An 18,489-nucleotide genomic window follows, 5' to 3' on the forward strand; every position below is an offset into this window, starting at 1 on the left:
GTACTGTGGAATCCATGTGCCTTTCACAAAACTCTTCTTAATCTGTGGTCTGAAGTGCTGTGCTCGCTACTGCTGTGCTGGGTTAAAGGGTTACAGTCCTGAGTTTCTCAGAAGCTACTGTCTTCTCAGATGTGTCAGCATAACTTCACATGCAGTCAGTTCCTGGTCCCATTCTATCAAAATGATGTATATTGGGCATTTTAAGAGGAAAAACTATTGTTCAAACTTCTTGGAAGAGCAAGGTTAAGAAGTGAATATATGTGCTGTTGTTAATACAGTTTGGAGGAGGGATTACTGTGTATCCAGGACAATAAATTCTTCATCAAGCTCAGCTGCAGCCAATGCAAACTATACGACTACTTCCTACATATTTAAGAATGCGTCTCCCTACACTCTTGATTTAAGCCCTGAAATCCCTGATGGAATTATTTCACTCCCCATTCTCAGAAACACTGCAGTAATAGATGCATCTTTCCATGCTTAGTAACATAAAAAAATCTGTGAAGTTTTCAGCATCTAACATAAAAATTTCTGTATTCAGGTAGTACCAGTCATTTACCTTTCCAAGCCGTAGGCTTGTAAGTCCATTGTGTTGGATACATATGTTTAAGACATCAATATTAAATGATAGTCGTTCGTTTTTCCCTTTTTTCCAAATTTTCTCTGTCGTCTTTTTTCACATGGAGTCCAACGAGTACACTTTTTGCAGCAAATATTCTTGTTTTATCCACAATTAAGTTATTTAAAAGGAAGATACAGAAGGAAAATGAGAAAGCTGATTTAGTCTCCTCAAGGAGTAGTAATAGATGAAATAGGAAAAGAAGATTTAATGTCATTACTACCCTTAGCAGTCTGTCATTGTGATCCTAAGTCAGCAGGTTATGAATGGGTCTTGATTATAAAAAGAGCTTGACAACAAATGGATGTATTGGTATAATTAACATCGATCCTAATAGTTTACACTGAGGTTCTTCAACGTTTCTTATGTTCTTAATGAACAACTGTTATGGCACTGTCATTAGTATAATAATTGCTATTATCATGATTAGCAGAATTATTTTAGCACCCCTTATTATTCTTGAAAATTATTTTTCTGAAATTACTAACATTACTATGACTTTCTTTTGAATGAGGTCAAAATTTGGATTATTTGGGAATTTGGAACCTTTACTACTTTGATTCCATTTACAACTAAATTTTTAGATTAAAGGTAGATTGAAAATCTATTCCAACTCCCTCTTTCTTCATCTCTCCTGCATGATAACACCTTTCACACCATAGTTAGGAAGGACCTCTGTTCTATCCTTTATGTAGTGGAACAGCATGTCTCTTTTTTACGAGGTCAGGTACTGGCCATTCCTATTGGACAACAACTTTTCCTTTATTTTCTCTTGTGTATCCTGACTTGGCCACAACAATCAGAGGTGAGAATTATGGTCAGAAACAGTGGTTTTCCCTAATGTATAGCAGCCCTGTGAGTTCAAGAACTGCTGTCTTATTGGCAAGGTTATTGTCTGCATCTCTCCTCTCTGCAGTACCTACAAAATGTTTCAGACAACACTGGGATATTTGTGAGAGTTTTTTGCTATTGGTAAGGCGGTGTTTCTGTATCTAGTTATTACACTGTGACGGAACGTTCTTGCTTAAAATATTTCTTCAAAGCTGCAAAAGATTTGTGACTTTTCTCTTAATTACTCAAGATACATATCAAAGAGCCCATTATTATATCGACTACTTGCAAACAAAAGTCAGAGAATAGCTCAAGCATGCTTAAGGGCATCTATTTCAGCATCTGTCTTGTAGCACAAAAGTGTCCGTGTCATCATATGCTTCTGGGAATACTCCGTATTGTTCAAGTGATTTCAATAAACCTTCTAAAATAGCTGCATGAATAGGCAATGTAACCTAATGTAATTTAACACAGAACTCTTATGATCAGTCAAGTATTTTTGTGTGAACTCTCAAAATCCGTTCTGGAAATGTAAACCAGTATAAGGAATGAAAATCTTCAGCGGAGGAAGCAGTAAATGGTAGTTATTAAAAATGGAGCAGCTAAGTGCAGAATAAGAGCATATCATATGTTTTTCTTGTCCTATAAGCAACTTTGGTATCAGCACTGTCATCTTGGGTTTGGGGGCAGGTAGGTCTCAGCTTCCTGCTCCACCGATGGACGTATGACCACAATAACCATGTTTATTTCTGCTCGGTCGAGTTGCATACTGCTACAATGTTTATTGTATGTTCAAATCTCTGAGTTCCACAGCATGATCACCTACCTACATGTGCTTTTCAGACAAGAAGCCCTCCTTGCTGCCATTAGTGAAAAAGATGCCAATATTGCTCTGCTAGAACTTTCATCCTCTAAGAAGAAGACTCAAGATGAAGTGGCTGCCCTCAAACGAGAGAAAGACCGCCTTGTGCAACAGCTCAAGCAGCAGGTGAGTAGAGGGAGGATAGGAAAGAAACCAGCTAATAATTTAATGTGAGGTTATTATCTTGATTTTTGGAACTAATAATACATAATCTCCATCTATCGGAACAAAAAGTACATAAATATCGACTTTAAACTAGCTACCGATCATGAGCTCATGATGGGTGGGAATGAAACAGTCTCAATTATAAAGGAAGTTTCTTTGTGTCCCTGCCTCATTAATAAATGTATGGTACAATATATAGGACACTATGACTTAAAATGACATTTATCTTTAACTTCCAGAGGCTCAGGGAAGTGCAGTGATAGTACTTTTGGTGACCTGTACTTTTCTTGTCAGAGAGGAAACATAGACTGTAGAAAATGCTTTCTGTAAAGGTCAAATGCATCTGTTACACTACACAGTCTCTGCTGTGGTTCCTAATCTATGACAGAAGCACTGTAAGGGAATGGCAGCTACTTAAGTGGAATCTGGGAGGTCTTATGCTAGTGAAGAGATTGGTCCCTTTCTATTTCTGTTCTTTTCCTGTTTCCAAGTTCTTTATGTTTAAGCAAAATGATCAGAAAAATTATATTTCGATTCACGCTTTCAAAATTAAGTTTTGATATTAAATGCAAAGTGAAAGATACAGTTCCAATGAAAGAATGAGGAAGCAGGCAATTCTTTCAGTAGGAGATCCAGAATGTGTGTAGATTTTTCACTGTAACACTTTCGATGGACAATGCTACATTCCTCCCATGCCACATTCCCTGAAAGAGCATATAATACTACTGTCAATCCAGTATCAACTTCTTCAGTGCCACTGATTCCGTCTTCCATCAAGTTTTACGTGTATTTCATTTGTAAAACGTTATTTTTCTTGCTGTCAAAATCTAAGACAAAAACATGGCTGGTCCCTAATAAGGGATTTCTCTGCTTCTTCCTTAGAAAGTACAAGTAGGTTACAGGTCATGTATTTTTAAGATGACAATTATGTACTGTTTAATTGCGCAACAAAGGTTGTGCAGTTTTACAATAGCACTAAAACAAGTAGAAAAAACCATTTACCCATTTACTTTTGAGCAAAGGTTGTAACTACTTTCACTCATCATCCAGATGCCCTCCTACTATGACAGTATTCTGAAGTGTTGACAGCAACTGTACTTATTTTCTTAGAGTAACTGTCTGTAGGTGTAACAGCCTTAATATATGTTACTACTCATTTTAAGAGAAATTGGCATTTTATTTATTAGCGGTTCTTGTCTCAAGTTTAAATTGTAGCTCCTTCGTGCACATTGTTCTTCCTCATTTCCTTCTGATTATCCTTGGTTGGTGAAGAGAATGGTCTTTAGGGTTGGTTTTTGTGTTTTTTTTTTCCTATTGAATACTTGTGTGTATGCAGTTTGTATACTAACATTGTGATTTTCTATAGTGTCTGAAGTTTCACCTAGATGATTTTTAGAATATTGTAGTTCATATCAATAGTTTTCAGTGCTGATAAGTCACATAATATCATATATTGTTCCTTCAGAGGCATTTCTCTGAAGGATGCCCATTTTAAGTGCTTTTATGCATAGGTACAACATACTTAATTTTCAAAATAAACAAATTCATGAGAGATTAATTTCAAATTTTTCTTGCTATGACCTCTATGAATTGAGGCTGCTTCTGGACTTACATGTTATCTGTTTTTCGGATCAGTAGCCCCTTTTTAAAAAAATCATTGGAATATCCAAATGCCTTTGAAGTTTCTGAATCCGAAATTGCCCTTATCAATAAAGACTCATAATTGTTCCTCTTCTTAAAAGAACCTTGAAGAAAGCATACAGTAAATCATAGTCTACTCAAAACATCTCTGCTATGAGCATTATATATAAATAGTATATGAGCAAATATAAAATCATAGACAACAGGACTGCAAGGTACTGTCCAGTGCATCCCTGGTATCTAAGACAGAATATATGTTTATATATAAACAATTTAAACTCTATTAAAGCTGTGCTTGACATATCCTTATTTGATGTAACAGAGATTTGACATAATCTATCCTACATTGTAAGAGTCTGTCATCTTTTGTCCTTTTTCGTGTGCCACCTTCAGTACTATTGAAAGAAAAGCTCTTCAGAGTTGCTTATCATGGACAGTAATTCTATCAACAGACAATTAACCCACTCTATAAGATATAGGGGACCTGACATCACATTTATTTCTTCAGTACAAGTAGTTTTAATATGTACTTTTTCTGCACTGAGGTAACCAACTCAAATCACCAACTACAGCAGCTCCAGATACAGGAGATGGGGCAGAAGAGATGGCTATGAAAAGGCTATGATATTTTCCACGATTCTCATTACAAATATAGTTAAAGGGAAAATAATTTTTCCATGCGCTTTGCAAATAATGTTGTTTTCCCCTTGTGGTTCTCTTTGGTAATTACAGGTCACCCAGCTGAACAGCCTTGTGTTTTCAAAAAAAGCCACAATGCCTCTTCATCAGCTTAAATTTTCTCTGCCTATATCCTACTCTACATCTCGAACAAAGGTCCATCTCTGTTAGCAGTTCCAGGGGACTGTATCACATTTCAGGAATGTCTTAGAAGTTTAGCTGCAGTTCCTAAAATTCCATTAGAAATCATGAGTGAAAAATCAAACTTGTATTAAACATATAACATTAAACATTGTTCAAGAAAAACAAGCAGTGCTGGTTAATCAAGATCTTCCGGAAGATTCTGAAAAGCAATTCTAGATCTTAAAAAGTTTATTCATTCCTTCAGATTCAGAGTTAGGATCCTGACCTCAGTATTTCCTTCTTTGTGTCCTTAAAACTATTTTAGGACTGTTGAGATCCCTGATAAGTACGTTGTATTTCAGTCCATCCCATTTCTAGGAAACACTTACAGTTTGTTGTGGGAAAGCAGTTCTTTCAGTTGGCTAGAGAGCACTGTTGACTAAGAGGTTCCAGTTTCCATGTACGTAGGATGCAGACAGAAGTGCTGAGCAATATCGGAAGGAGGTGGTTTGTGTGAAGAGTTACGCATACTGTGGTGAGCACCATGGGCCTGATTTATGAATCTGACAGCAAGCTAGAAAAGAGCTTCTGACAGAGATAACTGTTTAGAAAAACAGTTTTCTGATCACACTATAGTGAATGTGAATGGATCTAATTGTCATCTATGTTTGGGGTTCAATTATGCCTTTTCATGGCTTGTGCTGGTTATCACTGAGTGGCTACAATAGCTTCTGTTGTTAGCAGCCTGACTCACTGTTCATTGACTTTTCTTAGCGTATATAAACATGCAACTCTTTCCTAAAACAACAGCAGTCTATCATCATTAAGCCCCAATTTACATCTTAAGAAATAATTTCCATGTTCTTCTGCCCCGCAGTTTCAAATGATTTTTTCTTACTTAAAACTAGTTGTGAAGACAGAGATTTGTCAATGGAAGATCATATTGATACTTGAAGATTCTGTGATTATTCTTTCCTGTGTCTCTTCCCAACACTGTCATATTCCAAGCTGCTCGCCTGGGAAGGGTATTACTATGAAAGAGAGGGAAGGAGTGCTGCCAAAGACATTTTGGTTCTTTAATATACATACTTAAAGAAATTAAAGTTTGGATGAAGAGAGGCATTTCGGAAAGAGGATATGGCATGAATGTTGTTTTAATTTAGAATTTCTAGGCTCTGAATTGCAGGAATGTGCCTCAATATAGAGACCATTTCCTAATGAGGCACTCAGCATCGACCAGGCTTTCCAGTAAATGGAGCTGCCTGTTTCATATTGGTTGTCAGTTTGCATGAGGGATTTCCTCTATCATTGGAAAGGGAGGCCAATTGCAGGGCGAGGGTCACCAGCTAATGTGGTCCCAATTTACTTCCTCCCGAAGTACTTTGTCTCCTTGACTGGTTCATGGCGAAAGAGTGGTTGGGAGGCTGCCTCACATGAGGGGGCCAGGGCTGATGCAAGAATACAGAGCTGACGGTTGCCTAACACAGTCCAGATGTAGTGTGGCGAGCGCCAGCCACTGCACTCAGTTTATATGCCATACAGAAGTCCCTGCAATGTGTGTCATGCTGGAATTGAAAGAGACCTGAGGAGCTTTGTGGCAGCGTGTCCACCACTTTCCTGTTAGAAAAGAGCCGATTTACCATTTATGCATTTTTTTGTCAAACAGGATTTTAAAAAGTCAGGATGTATTTGTTGTAGCTGTGTGAAATTCTACTTTTAAGTTTTGAGTTGTAAATGGAAGGCATACATGAATGGGCTGAGGTTTTCCTGTCTGTGGGCTTTGAGTCTCAAATGTTTGGGGTTTTCTACTAGGAGCTATTTGGAGCAAAGATTGTCATTTTGTGTGTTTATACAATGTCTGGCACAGTAGGGGTCTAACTTGACCAATATCTCTAAGCATTATGATGCCATAAATGTCAAGTCATGCTAATGAAATTGTTAGGAGGCTCTGAACTTGTGTCTGTGTCTGTCTTCTGAGCTTGGAGTGTTATTCCATTGAATTGTTTGCAAATCACCCTACTCGTACTATTATATGATTCACCATACTTACTTGAATTATTATATAAATATTTCATAATTATTCTCAAATATTATTGTAAAATACTATTTCAGAAGTTAACAAAAACTAGCTTAGTTCAATGATATTGATGACGGAATCTCAAAATTTTCATTTCAGATGGTGTGATGCCATGTTGCACTGCATATTGGGTTGCTGAATACGTTTGTATTTTGCTTCCTGTCTTACATAGAATTCCTTAACCTACGGAACCAGTTGAATAATCTTTTAAAAACATTTACAATTTTGGTCCTGTACTTTAGCTGAGCTTCCTCCTTCACATTTCCTAAAGTTTACACTATCATGCAGGTTCTTAATGAAAAAAATAGTGAATAGTGCTGAGCTCAGGACAGATCTCCATGAAACACAGCTGATTTATTCATCTATTCTGCTGCTGAACAATTGTTAATTACTGTGGAGTATAATTTCCCAAAAAGTTTGATATCCATGTTTTTATATTTTAATCATAGAAAAACTGTCTCACTTTCAGGCAGAACCAGTTATACCTGTATTCCATTCCTATAAAATCTTAGTGGAGACCCTCAATTTTGAAAAGCCTTTTCTATAGCTCATCTGTCTTAACCATATAATACCATATAATGCTATTGTTCATATATAATTTCCCTTACTGCAATTTAATCTCATTACTAGTTTTTCTATTTGTTACGAGCATGGAAAAAAGAGGTTGTTTCTTAGATATTTTTAGGAGCCATTTTTGTTTACAGTGGTATCTCCTGTGTGTTTTTCTCTGAATTGGACAGTTTCAGCTCTTTCAATTTTCAGGTGTCTTTTTTTCTAGATATCTGATCACTCTTGTTGGTCTTTTTCAGATCTTATTTGATTTGTCTATTTACTTCTGTGGTAGCCAGAACTGGACAACACTGAACATGAGGCATTTATTTAACTGAACTTTTTTTGTGAATGTATCATGTGAGATAGTGTCAGAGACCTTAATGGAATCTTCCAAAACCTCACCAATCCCCACAGGTTCCCAAAAATAACCACTAATAACTTCCATTATAGTTGATTATACTATACTACACCAAGAAAGAGTTTATCAGGGTTTGTAAATTTGAGGACATGAGATTTTTCTGAGAACAATCCCATTATTATTTTTCTGTCCTAAAATGGTGTTCTCTGGGTATTGAAATTAATGCTGTTACTCACCTGTCTTACTGATGATTGACACACAAAAGAAATCAGCAGTTTGAACTTCATGGTTTTATTTTTTGATAGCTTTCATTTTGAACAGAGTAGACTGTCAAGAATTGTCTTTGGCTCCTTTATGGTAATGTACATCTGCAATGTCTACTTCTTCTCTCTTAGTAATTTCCATTTCATTTTCAGTTTTGACTTTTGTACTTGTCCAATATACACTCTTGCTGTTCAGTTGCTCTAAACTTTTTGAAAAAGAGCTTCTTTCTATCTTAGTAAGGGAGATAAGAAATCTAATGCTATTGAGAATACGGGTTATGTAGTCAATCTGCTTGCCATTAAGAGGAATCTTTAATACATTCTCTTCTGCCACTGTCTTTTCATCATAATTACTCCTTCTTCTGTAGGCCAAAATGAATTGAGAGGCTGTTATTTACCATTCCCAAAAATTGAGCAAAATTATTTGACGATGACTAGTACTATTAATATTTGGTATTTATGCAGTATTCAATACATACTTCATCTAGCATTGCAAGTCCCAAACTGTTTTCTCTGTGCTTCTTCCCTGCAGATTTTGGCTGACATTCCTTATGAATCCAAGTTACTGTAAGGATTTGTTTCCCAAGTAAATGTGGTTCATGGGATCATGAGGAAAAGGAAAGAATTTTAGATTCCAGAATAGCCTCTGCCCCCTGAAAATACTGGCTTTCCACTGTTACTTGTCTCCTTGGAAACCCAGCACACTGACACTTGACACTCTTGCTGTGAACTTTTCCAAAGTGAAGTTCCACTGGTTAGAGGGATTTTTCTTTGTAACAGGAGAATGTAAAAAGGTTCAGAGAAGACTGACAGGCAGTCTTTTTCCTCTCGCTGTCATGGAGTTGTATCAGAATTACCCCACTTCCAGCAGGCTTTTATTACCCCCCTGCCAGATGGAATACTGCAGATTCTGTAAATAATGCAGTTGTTTTTTTTCTTTGCCTTAGCTACCCTGATTTGAAACCATGTCTGTTGAGTATGATTACATGAGCAGCAAAATAGCTTCATTTTCACATGATACATAGGTAATCCCTACAGGTAATTGCTAAATGTACCTGTTTTTGTAACAAAACTACCATTGTCCTCCAAGAGCATTTAAGAGTTCCTGGTGGTGCAGTGGTGCCCAGTGAGTTTATTGAGTGGAAGCACGTCTCAAAACATGGCAGATGTTGTATTTAAGTTGTCTGGTATGGTGATGGTGGCTTCTTCATAGCTGAGAAAGGAAGTTAAAGTAGATGTTTGAAATAAATAACGTCATTCAGGGAAGGTGGATCCTTCCCTTATTGATCCTTTTGCTACAGTGTCTGTATGTTTGCACTAGCACAATGGAAATAGATGAAAAAGTGGGGAAAAATCTGTGTGATAAGAAGGCTGAGGGCAGAAGAGTTTGAAGGGTACTTGGATGTCAGAGGTTTATGCAAGTATTGGGCTAAACAGAACTTATTCTCTGAATGCTGGTATTCTCTGAGTTTTGCGTTAACCTGTTTGAAAAAGCAATGGACAAACTAACCTGCTTTCACTATTTTTAAAGAAATAGTGAAGCTTTTTGAGAAATACTGCCAGATATGGTGGACTTGTTACCTTAAAAGTACAATCACAGCCTCATTTACACAATCTAGGTTCATGTAGAGTCATAGTAAAGTGATCTTTTTTAAGGTTCTTGTACCACTACTGTTTGAAGGCTCAAATGCAGCTTTACAAAATTTGAATCTACTCTCTTTAATAAATAAAGATATTGAAATATGTTGTTTTTATAGTCTGGTTTTAGCTGTTCTGACAGTGTAGCTGGCATGCAGGTGAGCAGGTAGAAGTGAGGGAAAGCACTCATACACATCCTAGTCAGGAAGCTATTTGACTAGAAACAGAAGAGACCTCTGGCTGAAGTGAACATATATCCACTAATTGGCTCCCATCGAGCATTGCCAGCTGTCAAAGTCAAACATTGTGGCTTTTGTCGAAAGCCTGTTATCCACCCAGATTATCAGTCACAGTGCCACTCACTTTGCCAGTTGTTGCTCCTCTGTAATTATTTCTGTCAGATGGAGAGCTCTGCCAGGAGCAGGCCCAAATAACCTGACAGACACCAAGCAGGCACAGAAAGTGAGGCTCCGTCATGCCCTTGAACACAACCTTGAAGTGCAAAAAGTACCTTCTCCCTGCCACATGTTCCAGACTTTTTTCCCATCATTTTTAATCATTAGTTACCACAGTAACAGCATTCAGTGCAGTGACAGCAGTCTTCTGTGACAGCATTTCATCTTTCTGTTGTATTACATAGTCTCCTTTCTTTCTCCTTCCTCCTTTTATCTTTACCTCTGCTTCTTGTATTACTAAATAACAACATAGATTCAAAAAAGTGCTTTGCTGAAGCTGGCCTCATGATGCCAGAGAAATAAAACTTTCTGGTGGCCCTACTGTAAAAAGCCATATCTATTTTCTGCTTGTACCTTGACTAAGGCTTCAGTAGGTAGTTTTAGGGTTTTTGTATTATGGATCTGTAGGCTTGCTCAGAGAGGAAGGTTTGCTTCCCCATTGAGAGACAAAGACTTATAAAATTACTTTGGAAGAAAGATGACAAAGCAGTACTTGCTACCTTTTCCTTACAGACACCGGTAATATAAAAATAATCTATGGATTGATTCTTTCCTGGTTCAATCTCAGTTTTCAGAAACCTTTAGAAGTATTCCTCCATTTTATTGATTGTATTATTAATATTGTCATATTGTAATTATACAGCTTTTTAATTCATTTAAACTTAGCATAAATAAATGTAAATAAATTGGATAGTTGTTAAAAGCATCCACTGCCACATTTACAGTGTCTCTCATTCAAGGATTACAAAGCCCTATCCTAAATTATTAAAGCATTGTTGTTCCTTGCTAGAAAATCAGGATTGCGTACTATATCAACATTAGTGGTTGAGATACCCTGCATCCCATTGGTGTGCCTTTTCTATTTACTGGCAACTACTCCACTGCTGCTCAGCATCAGTTAGAGCACCTCCCCTAGGCGGACAGGCTGAGACAGCTGGAATCTTGAGCCTGAAGAAGAGAAGGCTGTGGGGGGACCTTATAGTGGCTTTCCAGTACCTGAAGGGGGCCTACAGAAAAGTTGGGGAGGGACTTTTTATGAGGGCATGTAGTGACAGGATGAGGGGAAATGGCTTTAAACTGGAAAAGGGTAGATTTAGACTAGATACTAGGAAGAAATTCTTTACAGGAGAGTAGTGAGACACTGGAACTGGTTTTCCAGCGAGGTTGAGAATGCCCCCTCCCTGGAAGCATTCAAGGCCAGGCTGGATGGGGCTTTGAGCAACCTGGTCTAGAAGGAGGTGTCCCTGCCTGTTGCAGGGGGGTTGGAACTAGAGGTTGGAACTAGATGATCTTAAAGGTCCCTCCAACCCAAACCATTCTATGATTCTATGATGGTTAAGCCTGCACTGGGAGGAATTTGTGCAAGTGTTACCAATGAGTTAAGAACACTGTATGAGCTTGGTGGAATGGTGGAAATGCAGTCATTGTCATTTCACATAATTGTACTGCATGGTGATTAGCTATGGTTGTTGTGGCACAAACCACTGATCTGATAGGCATTATTTTGCTGTTAAATAGAAAGTGTTGAAGCAGATCTTTTTAATAAAGACATCAAACAGATCGAATTTATTAATTTTTATGCGACTTCTGTGCTCTGAATTTTATGCGAACAGTAACTTGTTAGTTTCTGCTAGCTGATGGATTTGTGAGATTCAGAACCAGCAGTTTATAAGAGCTCAACACTGCCAATAGACATTAATTCAAGGAATAAAATTATCGGTGCATCTTCTTTTGCTTAAAAGTTACAGCTTGGGTGGTAGTTGGGAAGGATCCATGCACAGCAACTTCCTGTTTGCTGTCCAGTGGCAGGATGTGCCTCAGGGATAAAATATTTGAGACTTTCCAACAACTGGTTCTTGTGGCCAGGCTGGTTTGGCATCACTGTTTTGGTATTTCGTGTAACGATGTTTGAGTGCTGACCGGAAAAACAGAGAGTTTGTGATTACATTTAAATCTTGTCATTTAGACGAACTGTTTACTGAACTCTGAAGTTTTGGTGACAGAGAGGATGAGATCTGATCCTAATGAAGTAATCCTAGGAATCACAGAATCACAGAATCGTAGGGGGTGAAAGGGATCTCCAGAGATCATTGAGTCCAACCCCCCTGCCAAAGCAGGTTCCCTACATCAGGTCACACAAGTAGGTGTCCAGGCGGGTCTTGAATATCTCTAGAGAAGGAGACTCCACAACCTCCCTGAGCAGTGTGTTCCAGTGAATATGTTGTGTGTGAAGAAAAAAGGATTTGACACTGAAATTTCAGTTCTCATACAGGAAGATATGGAATGACTTCTTGTAGCACAGTAAAAGTACAGTGATTATCCAAGATGAGTGGTCATCCTTCCTGTATTTCATTGTTTGATGCACCCTTATAGGATCATAGAATCATAGAATGGCCTGGGTTGAAAAGGACCACAATGATCACCTAGTTTCAACCCCCCCGCTATGTGCAGGATCGCCAACCAGCAGACCAGGCTGCCCAGAGCCACATCCAGCCTGGCCTTGAATGCCTCCAGGGATGGGGCATCCACAACCTCCTTGGGCAACCTGTTCCAGTGTGTCACCACCCTCTGAGTGAAAAACTTCCTCCTAATATCCAACCTAAATCTCTCTTGTCTTAGTTTAAAACCATTCCCTCTTGTCCTATCACCATCGACCTTTTTTTCTATAATAACAATTCTCATCAATTAAAGCTGTTTTATGTGACATTGGCAATTGTCTAGAAGACACTTATATCCCATTAACCTCATCTACAGTCAAAATGTACCAACTTGGAATATAATGATTATCTTTTCCTATGGTACTGTTCCACAGGGAAGACAAAATATACTGAGCAGTTTCATGCTCAAGCTTTAAAGCAAGATTTTGTTTGTGATTACATTTCTTTGGATGAAAAGCCTAGCAAAAGTGTAGTTTCAGTGCTCTCTTACATAAATGGTGATTCAGCCTTTTATTGACTCCTACTGATACTCCTTAAGAAGGGGTTTTCAGTCTGTTTGCTATGAAAGATGCCATTGAATAGCTGATATCCAATTCACAAATTAATAGTTAATAGAAGACAGAGACAGCTTTAGTACTGGTTTTAATTTGTGTGTGATCTGTAACAGCTAAGGTGATAAATACAACAAGCATTCCAAAAATGTGTAAGGAGAAGGTGAAGTTAGAGATATATGGTGATTGGTAGATTTTGAGTAGATTTCAGTTTTACAGTTCTGCAATTTGTAATGTGCTTTTTATTTGAAGGAGGAAGAGTAGATAGAATTGTGTGCCTGAAAATTAATGATCTAGGAGACAGCATATGTTGTATATTTGGGGTTTTACACAATAAATCAACACTATTTGGTTGCAAAACCAAAACAGAGAATTATAATTTCTACCATCTCAAAAACAGATAATGAAACGTTAAGTCTTAACTCTACAGAATGCACTTCAGCTTCAGTAAATAGTGAGTTGTTGGTGAACAGCAGTCTCAGATATTTTTCAGCTTCTGCTCTGGAATATTTCTGTCTACAGATTTTTCATCATGCTCAATCAAATTCTGAAAATAATTCCCTTTTTTGAATCAATCTGATTGAGCCTAGTCCAGTACACCATATCTCAGGCTAGTGAATAGATAATGCAAAGGAAAATAAAAGTTTCATATTGCAGTTGGAAAACTGAGATATATGCTTGCAATTAGGCCTAAGTTTCTTGATTCTAATCTTTCGCTAATTTACATACTAAATTGTGGAAATTGGTAGGATAGCATATCAAGTTTATCAAAAGCAGTCATAGATTTATGAAATTAGGTATCAGTTTCTTGTGATAGCATCTGCAAATGGACTGGTGCTGATGGCTGCAGACTCCCTTCAGTTCTATTAAATTCACGGTATTATGTTCTAAAGAATCCAAGTCTTAAAACATGGAAAGAAAGAAAGGAAGGAAGGAAGGAAAGGAAGGAAAGGAAGGAAGGAAACCACTCAGGTTTTGGTGCCAAATAAAGACATGCATTTTGCATTCCCTAATAAATACATCTCTACACTTTTTTCTCTGAGATGGAAAAGTATTCATGACCAAAGAAAAGGTGCGTATTTTTTCCCTAGAGGTAATGTTTTTGCCACTTGACATTTATGAATGTGTGTAAAAAGAGGATGGAGATTTTTTTGCTCCTTTCTGACTTGGGAAGCTGTGAGGGTTCTGTTAGCAGCTGCCAACTCTGTAAGATAAGGATGAGAAAGCTGATACTGATGGAGATCCTGCTTCCAGTCCCTCCCACAAATGGGGGTCTGCAGACAATGCTGTCAAATACAAGGAAGAGATTTTGACAGACTGTCTTCAGAGCAGTTGTGTTCTACTGTATCTAAGTGAACCTTTATTGAACAAAAATTAATTAATAAATAAAGGAATGGTCTCTGTCCTGCCCTTGTTTGCTTTAAATGTGGTACCAAAATTTTGAGTCTTTTCAATACCAAGAAATGCTTTTAGGAATCGTGCATAAAGGCAAAATAAGTTTCAAACTCAGTTATCTGATTACTGTCTGAATTTACACGGCATAATCACATTTATCATGTAGATATAAGATTAGTGAGGCACTCAAGCACCCTCAGTTTAAGCTTACACATTTACCCTTACAATATCACAAATGTAGGTTATCAGTAGGTGATCATCAGTTTCTCAACTTCCGTAGCACCTTACTCTCCAAGTATGTATTAGTCTGATCACTGTACTGATGCTGAGGGGAAGTAATGGTCTTTTATCTTGAATACAACCCCTGTTAAGGGACAGCCATTTTATTAAGGGTATTGTTCTCTTTGTTTGATTTCAGCTTTACAGTCAGAGAACTGAGTCTTTTGTTCCCTTTCTTTCTGTATACCACCACTTTCTGTCTTAGAGTGAGTACAAATGTTTCCTGTAGGTGAATAAACAAAAAACAAATGGAGCTCACAGTTAACTCTGGCCAAGTCTTTCATAGGAATTGAACAACCTCTTGTTTTTACAGTGGGATTTTTATTTAGGAGGGAACTTTAATATTTTAAACACTCAGTTTCCCTGTTGTATTATAGTTAATCCTTTTAATAGTTTGAGAAATGAATCTTTCTACTTTTTTCACATTAAGCTGAAACTTAACTGCTGTTTCTGACACCATGCCAGTGTGCCCTCCATCTCCAAAACACTAGTAGATAAACCTTGGCTTTGCCTCCTTTATTTCAGCTAGCAACCCAAACTGCTGCCAACTGCTGACATTAATGCTGTTGGGAAAAAAATACTAAAAGCAGTATAGTGATCCTTAAGAAAACACCAGTACATAAGTTGTTTAAAACTTGAAAGACTCTACGGGTTTATTTGTTCTGTGGAAGTAATAAGTACTGTACCTTCTCATTCTGGGATTTTTTTCTTCTTTCTGAGGGGACACGTATTTATTTATACAGACAAATCTTCATTTTGTGTGCTTTTAAAGTCTCTTACATATCTCACAAAGTGATAGGCAAGCTATCAATATGTGCTCCTGGACTGGAGAAAGAAGGATGCACAGATTGAGGGATGTGTTTAAGCACAAGCTAATCCTCATTGTCCATCTCTATCTTTTTCATCATTCAGATGCTAAAAAGATTTCTTGGTATCTCTTTCTCCTTTCTTACCCATTTCCAAATTACTGGAGTAAGATAGTTCTTCTCCATTGTTACCCAGCAACCTTTTTATAATACAAATATGACTTCAGCAATATGAAGGCCTTCTATTCTCCTTCTAAGTCTTCTAGTGGCAAATAAATCACTTCAGTTTGCCCTTGCCCTTCTGTTCATCTCTGCTTCTTCCTCTGCTTTGTCAGGACTCTTTCACACATGGCATCACTTTTCTAAGTTTAATGACTTTGCATCAAAATCATTGTTAAGAAAAAAATCACCACAGGCATGATTGGCTGAACTCTTCATCGTCTTCCACAGACCTTTTCATTTTGGTGGTTCTGTAGCTGAGGCAGAATTTTCTAATATTTTTCTAAGCTTTAAAGCATGCTTTATGGTGCCCAGTGGATGAACTGCTGCTGATATATAGTGGCATAATGTAACGTAAATCACAGAAAGGCAACAGATTGGATATAGAGAAGGCAATGACAAGAATACTGCATGAAATGTAGACACCTTAGAGAAAGTCATCTGACAAAACTGGCATGAACTACATATTGTGTGTCATGAATTTCATGGAAAGGAAGAGAACATCTTCTGTTTGATAATTTTGGCACAAATGTAGTAGAAAATCTGAATGTTTTTCTTTAATCTTTCCAACTAATACTATTATCTTAGTACTGATGCAGACTTTAAAAAACAACCTTTGCAGAGGAAAAGAAAAATTAAAAAGTGCTGGCTTATTGTGACTCCCTTGCCTTGGATACTGAATGCAAGAGCAAAGCAGATGGAGACGAATCATCTATGCAGCCCTTTATTGCACATGTGCTGCTATGTGCTTGGGCAGGAATCTTGCCTCTGTGGACCAAACACAGGGACAGTGTAGATGGACAGGAATTCTGTGTCTGCAGACCACACGCACAGATGGTGCGGACAGACAGGAATGTAATGTCTGTATGTTTGTATGAATCTTACGAGGCAGGGCTGTTCTATGTGGATGTCAGCCCTAATAATTAGCTGTACAAAGAAAATTCTTAGCATTAATTTAGTTCAGAGTAGCAATGCCCTGTTGGCTGTCAAAGGAAATGCCCTTTCAACTCTTCCCTCCATGATATGGGGAATTCTGCCTAGATTGAAAGATGAAAGTGAGGCAAAAAAAAGATAACATTGTGGGGGGTTTTTCTTCTCTCTTTTATACGCAACCAGTTTTTAAATTCATTTCTAAGTTTTTTTTCTAAGATTTACATCTTCTTTTTTTTTTCATAAATGTTTCTATCAACTCTGTTTATATCATGCAGACACAGACACATTCATGTATATACCCAGGGCTAGGTTCTGGGCAGTTACAGACGGTCTGTGTTGAGGTGATACTGAGCAGCTCACATCACTTTAGAATCTAGGAATTTATATCTGTACATAACTACTTTTTTGCCAAGAACAGCATGCAGATGGAGGGGGAGGGGTTGCTATTAACATCTCTTTGAAGCTGCAGGCAAATACAGTTGAAGTGTTGAGTCATATAACAATGAAAATATGTAAGGCTAAAACAGGTGTTGTTAAAACACTGCTAAATGCCTTCAAAAATAAAAAATATCTGGAAAAGGGAATGCTACATTTACTATAAAGACACAGTCAACAAAGATTTGAAAACTTTCAAATGATGTCAAGTGGGAAGGATTTACATATACATGAGCAGAAGTACTACAAATGATTTTATCAAAGCAGGAATAATTACTATGTTTCAAAATTTTACAGTAAGATGTATCTTTCATATAAATTCCTAGGTCAAATTTTGTCAATCAGTTTTTACAGTATTGCTGGACTGAGAAGTTTTCTGAATACAGACTAGATGAAGGACTATGACAGAAGCACAGTGAGTAAGGTATTTGAGGTTATACAGACAGCTTTGTTAAGCTGAGCATAGGCACATGGGTTTACTTTGGAAAGGAGAGCCAAAGAGAAAAAATAATGAAGGGAAGAGGAGCAGAGTAAGGTAGAAGAGAGTAAGATGAGCGGGGTGTGGAGTGAAGCTCAAGTGAAAAGGAAAGGAGAAATTTCAAGTCATAAGAAAACAGAAAGTCCCATCAACTGTGTCAAACAAAGCTTTTTCTGTTTTTAATAGAAATACTTTTCTGTTCTATGGGATACCATGTAGATAATTTAGAGGTTTTCCCTTCAGATATTTATAGATTTTGTAGGGCCAACTTATCTGGTTTTTAACTTCGGTGCTTAAATTGCCCAATTTTAAAATGCTACAAAGTATTTCCAACCTTAGCATAACAAAAAACATTTTAATTATTTATTTTACATTTGACTTCGTAAAATACATGTATCACCAACAGTTTGTAGGAATGTTTATGCTCCACATTGCGTTTCATCTTATTATTCTCAGTGCTTTTTTGTCTTTGATTTTCTCTCAAAGGGTGAAATATAAAATGTAATTTTTAGCCTAGGCCCACAAACACACAGGGGAGAAATGAGCAGAGGAAGAAGTACAATCAGGAGTTTTCAACAGTTTGAATAATGAGGACCATGACAAAGACTAGTATTTCCTTTCACATTATTACAGAAGTAGCATTGCACTTTTTTGTTCAAGTCAGTTGTCTTTAGTGGTGTGCATCAAAGTAAG

The 18,489-nt window shown here is 37.4% G+C and overlaps 1 protein-coding gene across 8 annotated transcripts in view; it reads left to right on the forward strand.

The window, feature by feature from the left end:
• The window catches only part of ERC1 (ELKS/RAB6-interacting/CAST family member 1), a 293,295-nt gene that overhangs the window by 231,589 nt on the left and 43,217 nt on the right, over window positions 1-18,489 (forward strand). For all 8 annotated transcript variants that reach the window (XM_085229906.1, XM_085229899.1, XM_085229922.1 and 5 more), the window contains one exon: window positions 2,294-2,438. In XM_085229906.1, the coding sequence (XP_085086032.1) occupies window positions 2,294-2,438 (145 nt within the window). The remainder of the gene's footprint in view (window positions 1-2,293; window positions 2,439-18,489) is intronic.

This window comes from Meleagris gallopavo, chromosome 1 (assembly GCF_905368555.1).
Source record: "Meleagris gallopavo chromosome 1, MGAL_WU_HG_1.1, whole genome shotgun sequence".
Lineage (NCBI taxonomy): Eukaryota > Metazoa > Chordata > Aves > Galliformes > Phasianidae > Meleagris > Meleagris gallopavo.